The 12404-nt window shown below is 31.2% G+C and overlaps 1 protein-coding gene across 1 annotated transcript; it reads left to right on the top strand.

The window, feature by feature from the left end:
- Positions 1 to 2654: 2654 nt before the first annotated feature.
- On the top strand, positions 2655 to 6051 carry LOC139904613 (probable serine/threonine-protein kinase At1g01540). The gene is made up of 7 exons (XM_071886540.1): positions 2655 to 3409; positions 3837 to 3941; positions 4034 to 4156; positions 4226 to 4396; positions 4675 to 4804; positions 4883 to 5092; positions 5740 to 6051. Exons 1-7 carry the CDS (start codon positions 2802 to 2804, stop codon positions 5869 to 5871), a joined length of 1479 nt encoding a protein of 492 aa, XP_071742641.1. The 5' UTR covers positions 2655 to 2801; the 3' UTR covers positions 5872 to 6051.
- Positions 6052 to 12404: the final 6353 nt, after the last annotated feature.

Below are 12404 nucleotides of genomic sequence, written 5' to 3'. Positions count from 1 at the left end.
CTTAGATGATTTAACATATTTTTAAACACTTCACAAATTATTTCAGGGTGCTATAAATTATACAAACATAAATAACATATTGAACAACAATTAGAATTTTTTTTTTTTTTTTTTTTTTTTTAAAGGCAAACACGAACAACTATTAGAAATTAAGACGCAAAATGACATAAACAGGACTGAAAGTCAAATTTTTAGGCTCATGGACCACAGTAGACTACAAAGTTGCTAACAAAATTACAAATCCTCTTATAACATAGATTAGATTAAAGAATAATATTAAATAGATTTAACTTCAGTAACAACCGTTTTAGTGCTAAATTACGAATTGTACCGAACCTTATATTGCATCCAATCATGCAATAATGTTAAAATTCGGAAAAAGTATCTAACTTTGGTACAAATCGGTCCATTTCTCCGAATTATATGCAAATTAAAAAATAGAGGAGATTTTTCATCAAAATATTATGAATGCGAATTTTGGTTACCGTAGCGGCGATGGCGGCGAGACGACTGGAATTTTTTTAATCGTTGTTGCCATAGGAACCGATGGTTGTAGAAAAAAAAAATAGGGGTTTTAGCAGCAAACGTCGAAGGAATTGGGTAATTGGTGGATCAGTAAATAAAAGAAAAAAAAAACAACAAAAAGTGTGAACTTAACAGTAAAAGAACTTTATGTTTTATACTGTAGCATTTTACTACGGAGTACGAGTACTTTTAATTAAATTTCAGGCGTTAAACAAAATTAGTTATCGAAGTTGTTAGAAGGAAAAAAAAAAGGTAGAATTAATTCCCAGTTGGTTCCAAACCGATCACTCTCACGAGTAACATATAAGAAAATTGTGTGACACGTGATTAAAGGGTCGGGATGCTATGATTGAACTCATTATCTCCGCTTCATGCTTGCATATCTTCCGGCTGCTAAACTACATCTATGAAGAATGATATATTGATATGATATGAGTGGTTCACTTTATAAGATTGCAAAGCATCTAGTGAGTTGAGTTGAACTTATATTATTATTATAAGTATAATATAAAGTATAATTAAGTATATAATAGTTAATTAAGTGTACATGAATCAAAAGGTTTGTGTGAAGATCATCTTCCTCTATCTATACGTAATCCCTTAAGATTATAATTAAAAAGTACGGAGTATATGATTGATAAATGAAAGTTATAAAATCAATCCACTTTATTACTCCCCCATATTATATACTCCTTATAAAGTTAGGAGCAATGACGCGTCCACATAATTTTCAAAAGAAAGAATTTACAAATTGAGTTGTACCAAGCAAATTAAGTGATAGAACATTAGAACAATGACAGAGAAAGAAGAACTGCATTTATTTGGCTCACATCATTTGATAAAATATTTTTATGAAATATATGTGATCTTTTACATTTCTCTTGAGTTAATTATATATGAAATTGATGTGATTATTAAATAAACAACGAAAACTTAAACATTTAACTATTTTTCGTTCGAATCTTCAAACGCATTCTGAAATTTCTTGTGAATCTTAGGACAAGCTTTCAACACCAACTCGTATTGTTTGGGAGTCAAGTCGTTTGCAACCGGTTTGGTGTATAATTTTAAGCTATCCAACATCGTACGATTCTCGGCTTCTTTGTATATTTTGTTCATAGTCCGCTTTGTAGCATTTGCAGAATCAACAACCATTCGTCGAGCTTCCTCTGACGATAAACGCGATGACGCATCGGACTATCAGGAACTTTTTTGACTCTTGGAAATTGCACGGACATTTGCACAACTCAGTGGACGTCGGAGTGCCACCTCACGGAATAGATGCTCAAACTGAGTCGGTACCTAGCCAATTGTTTGGTTCGGGTTATCTTGTTGATCGGTTCCTCGATCGTTGTCTTCCTTTTACTCGTGACACACTCGAACGTTAAAAATTTCGGACAATCCTTTAGAACACGCCTTGCGTCCTCGTATATAATATTTCTAATTGTTTGTTTCTTGAACGCCCCTCGTCTGAATTACATGATATCCAAGGTGAATGACATCAACGCTCTCGAGGGCGGATGTCACCACGAGCTCACTACTAGCTCCGATACGAATGGTCTAAGTGTTTGACAATTTCATCGTAGTTGACAATTATTCTTTTTGGCAAAATTGTATATACAACAAAACTGGAACACCTCATCATTTTGTAACAATTAATCAAGGAAATTATCACACTTCACGGTAGTTAACAATTTATTCAAGGAAATTGAGGATATTTAAAGGGATTAATCAAGGAAATTATCACACTTCACGGTAGTTAACAATTTATTCAAGGAAATTGAGGATATTTAAAGGGCAGATATCCTTTTAATCATCACCATAAAGGTAAAGGTTATGTATAATAGGGTGATATTTTAATTTAGAAGGTTAGTATTATACCAAACTCTTATACCGATCATTTTCAATCTTTACAAACAATCATTTAAATTGCATAATACAATCCTAAACTCAACCGATACCAATCGCTTCAAGTTACTACAAAAATCAAACAAACATCACTAAAAGAATATAAAAACAAATAAAAACAAAAATGAGTAGCAACAAAATGAGCTGATAAAATTCTACTAAATTTTTTGTACAAGTCCCATTCAGTACAGCTCTGTACACTTCCCTACCATCCAACCCCCAAAATCCCCACTTAATTTTCTAACCATTTAATACCACCATTACATTACCCTTCTTTTTTGTCTCTCTTCTTCATTTCATATTTTCCTAATTGTCCTTTTTGTCATGTGGCATCATCGTACTAATAATTAACAGCAACAAGAACAAATATGTCTGGTTTTCTTAATGATGAAACCTCAATATTTGGTTTAAGGTTATGGGCTGTTGTTGGTATTTGTGTTGGTGCCACCATTGTTATCTTGATGTTCTTAATTTCACTTTATTTCACTTCCAAGAACAAAAATTTTTGCAAAAAAAGCGAAACTTTACCTCAAAAGCAAAAACCCATCATCCCAAATATCTCTAAAGAAATCCGTGAGATCCGGGTCAACCCGACCCGGCCTGATAATCAAGAAACCGAGTCAAAACAACAAAACCCGGGTCAAGATTCCGACTTTTTAGTTGAAGATGAAAAAGATGTAAATGGGTATCAAAACATTCAGATTGAATTGGGTAAAAAGCACCGGATTTCGTATCCGGAGAGAACTGGTTCGGGTCACAAAAATGGGTCGGGTGATCAATTGAGTATTGTTGGTTCTGTTCAACCTGAGGTTTCCCATCTGGGTTGGGGTCATTGGTATACACTTAGAGAGCTTGAGATTGCAACAAATGGTTTTGCTGATGAAAATGTGATTGGTGAAGGTGGTTATGGGATTGTTTATAGTGGGATTTTGGAAGATAACTCTACTGTTGCTGTTAAGAATTTGCTTAATAACAGGTTTAACTGTTACTACAATAACTTACATTATTAATTGGTGGTAACATTTTAATAATATTGTTACCAAATTTTTCTACCGTGGGTAATCAAACATCATGTGCCTTTGAAAAGGATCCTAAATCCTAAATTTAGTTTAATCAACAACAAAAACTGAACTTCCTAGTTTATTTGATTAAGATACGATTTTATTTAATTTGTTTTTATCCAATCGTTTTAGTTGATTAATAGGAGATGATCAAAATAGTATATGATGATCTTGAATAAAAACTTTGACTATTCAAGGGTACTTTATAATTTAGTACAGTATAGTATATAGTATTAAGTGTGGATGCAATAATGAAATATGCTTAATTTGTCTAGCAGTTAATGAAATAATTGGAAATTGATAATGTTAATTATTTTCGTTTTAAATACATTTTTTGAACAGAGGACAAGCTGAAAGGGAGTTTAAGGTAGAAGTAGAAGCAATTGGGCGTGTACGGCATAAGAATTTAGTCAGGTTACTTGGTTATTGTGTGGAAGGAGCTCATAGGTAACGTTTGATTAGTATCGGTTTTGTTTTAAAGTTAGTAAAGCTTTTAACCTAAGAGAAGATACTGAACATAAGATTTGTTTTATGTTTAGGATCCTAGTTTATGAGTACGCAGACAACGGAAACTTAGAACAATGGCTTCATGGAGATGTAGGACCCACCAGCCCTCTTACATGGGAGATTCGAATGAACATTATACTCGGAACTGCCAAAGGGTACATTCTTGATTCATAATATCTAAATCTATTTCAAGAAGATTACTAAACGCTTATGGTCATTTATAGGTTGACGTATTTGCACGAAGGACTCGAGCCCAAAGTAGTTCACCGTGATATTAAGGCAAGCAACATATTACTTGATAGGCAATGGAACTCGAAAGTTTCGGATTTTGGTTTGGCAAAGCTCCTGGGGTCAGATATGAGTTATGTAACGACCCGGGTCATGGGAACATTTGGGTATGTCAGTTAATTCTTCATGTTTATGGTCTTCTTCTAGAGGTAGCAATTTCCCCCCATTCACTTATTATCTTTAATGGGTCAAGGAGATATATATCTAAAAATAGTTAGAAAGGAAATACATCAAATTTCTCTAACAATTCAAAAGTCCTATGATGTATAGTTTTATTGTATGAATCATCTAAATCAATATATTGTTCAACAATATTCTATTCTAGTACAATTATATTTAGTAAATTTATTAATTGGCATGCTTTGTATTGTGCATATATAAATAGGTATGTTGCTCCAGAGTATGCTAGTACTGGTATGTTGAACGAACGAAGCGACGTATACAGTTTTGGGATTTTAATTATGGAGATAATTAGTGGTAGAAACCCTGTAGATTATAGCCGGCCTCAAGGAGAGGTTTGTTTTTAATTTCTGTTCATTTTAATCTTGTTTTATTTATTATAACTGGATTATAATAAAATCAAATCAACACAGGTAAACCTTGTTGATTGGCTTAAAACAATGGTAACAAATAGGAACGCTGAGGGCGTTTTGGATCCTAAATTACCTGAAAAACCTTCTTCAAGAGCATTGAAACGAGTCCTTTTAGTAGCATTACGATGTGTGGATCCAACTGCTCAAAAAAGGCCGAAGATGGGTCATGTGATTCACATGCTCGAGGCCGACGATTTTTCCTTTCAAAGTGTAAGTTACATGCACCAAGTACTTCATATTTTTTCTCAATATCCATGTTTATAGAATTATAGTTTTAATGTTCAACTTTTGATGTTTAGGTTTAAAATGTACTTACTCATTTTAGTAAATTGTACAAAACCTGACCACCGAAGCTTGGCTTAAGTAGTATGAGGGGTGGGATTCAACTTGGGGTACTGCCAACCCAGGTTCGATTCTCACTCTAAGCAGGGAGTTTTCAACCTTTGATGGTACTGCCAACATCAATGCGATTTGGGAAGGTCTTTGGGGGGTTTTCCCAACCTTCGATGGTACTGCCAACATCGTCACGAATTGTGTTTCCTCCTAACGTGTGTGTGGGTGACAAATGAGAGCATTCGATGCCGATATCGCCGTTCAAAAAACAATTTGTACAAAACCTCATCATCAGAAGAATGCCGTTTTTGACCATTTTATGGCTCAAGTTATTACCTAAAAGTTCTTAATTTTTCAAACATTTATTTAAATGACTATTCCAGCTTCAAACCTTTAAAACACATCCATACAGTATCCCTTGCAACCATTTTATTATAGTTGATTTTTTATTACAAATATTTATATATTTACTTTCATAGTGCACAATTAACCACCTCCTTAAATCGTGATATTGGATGATGTAGGATCGAAGAGGAAGTCGGGAAACAGTAAGGGAGAGGTCATTTGAGAAACGACAAATTGAGTCAGGAGATAGTAGTGGATATGAAAGTAGCATCCAAACAAACAAAACAGAATGGAGAAGACAAGAACACTAGTAGGAATGTAGTTCATCGAAAGCTGATATTTGTGTATATTGTTGTCTCGATTCATCCCATTTATGTAAGTTTACACGTTCACGACTGATCGTTGTATATTCCTTTCAATCTTGTTGGTTTCAAATTGTTTCACTTTATAACACTTGTTTATTTTTAGTCAGTAACGAGCTTTTAAATATATTAGTGATAGGAATTATCACATGTAAAAATAAATACATAGCCCATTCATAATTCATAATCAAAATCATAATAACAACAACAATAATCGTTGTAGTATTTAATATATGAGAATTTTAAATCAACAAAGTTGTTATAAAAGTAATAATTGGATGATAATTTTATTATTATTATAGATATTGCATAGTATATTTTTTTGAGTATAAATAGGTGTGTTGAGTTAGAGTTTATGGGATGTATTTTTTGGTTAACAAAATACTCTCTCTCTCTAGATTCCAAATGCCACCAAACTCTCATTGTACATTTTTCTATAAATAAAAAACCAATTACTCATACCTTTTGTTCAACCTTTGTTTTCTCTGTTTTACAGTATCTCTATCTCTATATACCTTCTACAGTCAAGAACCACTAAAGGTAGTTATAAGCCTACTGAATTATAACACGTTATCAGCACGATTATCTCAACATTTATACTAAATATGGTTGGCTCTGCCACCTAACTAATATATGGTCGGTTATACCACCTAAATGATATATGGTCGACACTGTCGCCTAATTTACATTTATGTTATCTAACATTTATTTATGTATACTAACATTTACATTTATGTTATTTAACATTTATTTATGTATACTAACATTTACAGTTATGTTCACTAACATTTATATTTATGTTATTTAAGTTATATATGGTCGGTTATACCACCTGAATTATATTTCTGTAATCTAACTTTTACTAACTTCACTAACATTTATATTTATGTTATTTAAGTTATATATGATCGGTTATACCACCTGAATTATATTTCTGTAATCTAACTTTTACTAACTTTACTAACATTTATATTTATGTTATTTAAGTTATATATGGTCGGTTATACCACCTGAATTATATTTTCTGTAATCTAACTCTTATTAACTTCACTAACATTTATATTTATGTTAATAAGACCTCATGATTGTACGCAACACGTCATTTGACAACACGGTACTTTATGTACGCAACACGTCATTTGACAACACGGTACCATGGGTCGAGATTAATTCCGATCAATGCGAATACGATGGGGTCTTTATATGTTATCTAACATTTATGATTACTTATGCAATAAATCATTATTTATTTCATGCATACTAATATTTATTCTTAAAAGTAAATCTTAAAAGTTAAAATAAGAAAAAGTAGTTTGTATTTTTATTAAAAGTAAATCTTAAAAGTTAAAATAAGAAAAAGTAGTTTGTATTTTTATTAAAAGTATAAATCTTAAAAGTTAAAATAAGAAAAAGTAGTTTGTATTTTTATTAAAAGTAAATCTTAAAAGATAAAATAAGAAAAAGTAGTTTGTATTTTTATTAAAAGTAAATCTTAAAAGTTAAAATAAGAAAAAAAAATCTTGTCCTTTATATTACTCATACGCGTTTTGATATAGTGACTTTATTCGTTAACGTCAACTAATGACGTTACAACGGTCATATATACATAACGGTTGTTAACGTCAACTGACGACGTTACAACAACTATATTTTTCAAATATAAAATAAACATCTCCGTTTTCACATTTTCACAAATCAATCTTTATTTTTCAGATTACTACTCTCAAAAGGTTTTTGTAAAAATGATTCACACAAGGATGATTTTTCCTATTGTATTGGTCATATTAACTATCATCATTGTTGCTAATATACCACCGGGTGAACCTATATTCTATCCTGCCCTTGTGGTTTTATTATTTGTAATCATACCATTATTCTGTTGTTTGCTACTTATGAATTTAAAATGATTCTAATTTCATTTTATTATTTGTCTATGAATAGAAGTTGATTATGATTATAATTTATGTTATTCATCTTTTTGATAATAGAAAATGTCGAATTTGAAAAGGCTTAAATTTGCTCATTTAGAACAAGTGGGAACAACTACTTAACATGGGTTATGAATGTAGAAAAACATCTCGAATCAAACGGTATTTTAGAAACCCTGAATGAAAATAACAATTATTCCGAACAAGAGAAAGCAATAGTAAGTATTTTTCTTAGCAAACATATTGACGAGTCCTTAGAATCTACATATTATATGATCGAAAATCCAAGTGTATTATGGAAAATACTCAAAGATAGATACGTTAATAATTATCAAAAAAAAATAATAATAATAATAATAATAACGGTGATCCATGAAAGAATAAAATTAAAGATATTAGTAGACGCTCTTATAAGAATTCCGGAGATTCTTATTAATGATCTGGTAACGTGGATCATCAGTCTAGTATTTCTTGAATACATGAACATCTTGTTTAGCTCTACAAATAAGTCCCAAAAAGAAAAGAAAACGAGAGTGAATCTGTTGACAAATCTTGATTAAATTAACCCTGAGCTACCTTGAGACTTGAATGGTTTGAATTTTCTAAGATGCCTAGTTTTTTTTTTATGTATCACTCATAAATAAATGGTTTTAGACCATAACGCATATGTTTTATTAAGTGTTATCTTTTATGTACTTCAGATTATAACTTGTTTGCAGGTAATATAATTTGATTATCTTGCTGAAATATAACTCATTATTTGCTTATCTTATTTGAAGTTTTAGTATGAATCCTGCAGAAATACAACATCAATTAAATGGTAAAGAACTATGTATTGCAGATAGTAGTAACATACACACTATGATCAAATCTAAGAAATATTTCATTGATTTAAATCAAATGAAGGAATTATAAATACTATACCAGCTCTTGCAAACTTGATATAAGAAACGAAAAAGGCAAAATTTCATATTACCAAATGGTACGAATTTTTTGGTAAACAATATCTTGTTTTCTCCCAAATCAAAGAGAAATTTGTTAAGTTTCTCTGATATATATCATAGTGGATATGATTATCAGTCAATAATAATCGAAAATGAGAAATATCTATGTAGCACCGAAAAGCGCATAGGATTAAAAGCGCATATGATAAAAAGCGCATATGATGAAAAGCGCAGCGCATATGATGAAAAGCGCATATGATAAAAAGCGCATATGATGAAAAGCGCATCGCATATAATTAAAAGCGCATATAATGAAAAGTGCATATGACGAAAAGCGCAGCACATATGATTAAAAGCGCATATGGTGAAAATGATATATGATGAAAAGCACATATGGTGATTAATGAAAATCACATATGGTGATTAATGAAAAGCACATATAGTGATTAATGAAAAGCACATATAGTGATTAACGAAAAACACATATGGTGATTAATGAAAATCACATATGGTGATTAATGAAAAGCACATTGAGAAAGAATCACCAATATTTCTTGAAAGAATTCAAGGGAATATATATGGACCAATTCATCCATCATGTGGACCATTTTGATATTTCATGATTCTAATAGATGCATCTAGCGGATGGTCTCATGTTTGTGTGTTATCAAGCCGTAATATGGCATTTGCAAAGTTTCTTGCACAAATTATTAAATTGAGAACACATTATTCTGATTACATCATTAAAATGATGAGACTTGATAACGCTGGTGAGTTAACATCTCAAGTATTGAATGATTATTATATGTCTACAGGGATTGTTGTTGAACATCCAGTTACTCATGTGCATACACAAAATTGGTTTAGCTAAATCAATAGATAAACGCTTGCAGCTAATAACTAGACAATTGGAAATGAGTACAAAACTCTCAATATTTATATGGGGACATGTAAAATTACATGATGCGACATTAATTCGCATTAAACCAAGTGCAAGTCGTAAATATTCTCCATTACCAACTTAATTTTGGTCGAGAGCCAAATATTTTCCATCTTAGAACATTTGGCTGTGCAGTGTATTTTTAATTGCACCACCACAATAAATGATTCCTCAAAGAAGGATGGAAATATATGTTGGATATGAAACATCTTCAATCATAAGATATATTGAACTCATGACGGGTGATGTTTTACAGCACATTTTGCCGATTGTCACTTTAATGAAACATTGTTCCCTATATTAGGGGGAGAAATGAAAAATAAATAAAATACTTGATGTTATGCGAGGTGTATATAAAATAGTTATTAATTTTAGCAGGAAATACTATTAAATACGATACAATTTTACACAAGATATTTATTTATTTATAGAATGGATATACTTAAACCTTGCTACAACACTTATAGGCAGTGTACCTAATCGTACAGTAGTGTAGTTTTTAGTAAGTCCGGTTCGTTCCACAGGGAAATCTTTAAACAAAGCTCAACGCTATATTAGTTGACTTTTATTAAAAATACAAATATATATATAAGTAATATTATTATTATAAAGGGGGATTTTTACCGTTTAATGACCGGTTTGTCGATTTTAAGACTTTAGTCGCAGTTAAAACCTAATGTAAAATATAAAATAAATACAAGACTTAAATTAAAGCGTAAAGTAAATAACGATAATGAAATTGCGAATAATAAAAGTGCGATAAAATAAAATTGCGATAATTAAAAAGTACGATAATTAAAAGTGCGATTAAATAACAATAAATAAAAGTGCGATAATTAGAAGTGCAATTAAATATAAAATAAAGGAAATTAAATATGAAATAAAAGAATTATGCTTATTTAAACTTCCGTAATCATGATGTTTGACGTGTTGATTTTAGTTTTATGCCCATGGGTTAATTGTCCTTTGTCCTGGATTATTTAATATGTCCGTCTGGTTTTGTCCATAACAGTCCATCAGTCATAAATATAAAGTGCGAGTGTCCTCATCAAATTATTCTTATACCCGAAGTTAAATATTCCAACTAATTGGGGATTCGAATTGTAACAAGGTTTTAATACTTTGTTTAATGAATACACCAGGTTATCGACTGCGTGTAAACCAAGGTTTTACTACTTTGTTAACAATTACACCAATTACCCTTGAATGTAATTTCACCCCTGTTTTAATTATTCTAGTGGCTATTAATCCATTCCCGTGTCCGGTTAAATGAACGATTATTCGTACGTATAAGTACCCCGCCCATCGTGTCCGATCGAGTGTATATGGTAATTTATAGGGACGCCCAATTGTAAATCTTTATATTAACATTAACAAACTATCATTTAGTTAAACAAATATAAAGCCCATTAATAGCCCATAGTCTAATTTCCACAAGTGTCGTTCTTTTGTCCAAACCCCAATTATGGTACAAAGCCCAATTACCCAATTTTAGTAATTAGCCCAACATCATGATTACTTCGTTTTAAATAAGCATAATAATAACTTAGCTACGAGACATTAATATAAAAAGGTTGAACATAACTTACAATGATTAAAAATAGCGTAGCGTTACACGGACAGAATTTCGACTTACACCCTTACAACATTCGCTAACATACCCTTATTATTAGAATTATAATTAAAATTAAAATTAAAATATAAATTATATATATATATATATATATATATATATATATATATATATATATATCGTATATATGAGAGAAGAGAGAAATAGAATATTTTTTGCGTTCAGAATTCGGTTGGCTTTATAGGCATTTTTTCATTTTGGGGCTCCGCGACTCGCGGCCATTTTGGCCTTCAAACTCCGCGAGTCGCGGAGTTTGAAATTCCAGCTCACATCTTGGAGTCTTTCTCTGCCGACGGTTTTTATAAATATAATATATATATAATTAATATAATTAATTATATATTATATTATATTTATATGCATAGTTAACTTGTAATTTTTAGTCCGTTGCGTCGAGCGTTAAGAGTTGACTCTGGTCCCGGTTCCGGATTTTCGAACGTCCTTGCGTACAATTTTATATTTTGTACTTTGCGTTTTGAATCTTGTACTCTTGTAATTTCGAGACGTTTCTTATCAATAATTGGAACCTTTTTGATTGTCTTTTGTACTTTTGAGCTTTTTGGTCGTTTGCGTCTTCAATTCGTCGAATCTGTCTTTTGTCTTCACCTTTTATTATTTAAACGAATATCACTTGTAAATAGAACAATTGCAACTAAAAGCTTGTCTTTCTTGAGGAATAATGCTATGAAATATATGTTCGTTTTTAGCATTATCAAATATTCCCACACTTGAGCGTTGCTTGTCCTCAAGCAATATTGTCTTGAAATACTAGAATCACTTCTTTATTCTTCACACTTTGTACATCAGTGATTTCTATATGGCGGTATAAACAATGGTAGTAACGATATGGTTTACAGTCCCACATGACTATAAAAAATTAGATCCATTAAGGAAATTGGATCTTTATGAAAACATTTGATCTTTTGAAAATTAAATCTAGTTTTTACCCTAGATAAGTTTTCCGGGATAACCCTTTACCGGTGTTTGCAAAATATTTTTGTGGGTTTGGTGGGTTTCAGAATTGAAAATTTTAGCTC

This window comes from Rutidosis leptorrhynchoides, chromosome 4 (genome assembly GCF_046630445.1).
Source record: "Rutidosis leptorrhynchoides isolate AG116_Rl617_1_P2 chromosome 4, CSIRO_AGI_Rlap_v1, whole genome shotgun sequence".
Lineage (NCBI taxonomy): Eukaryota > Viridiplantae > Streptophyta > Magnoliopsida > Asterales > Asteraceae > Rutidosis > Rutidosis leptorrhynchoides.
This window is presented reverse-complemented; position numbering and strand designations above follow the sequence as displayed.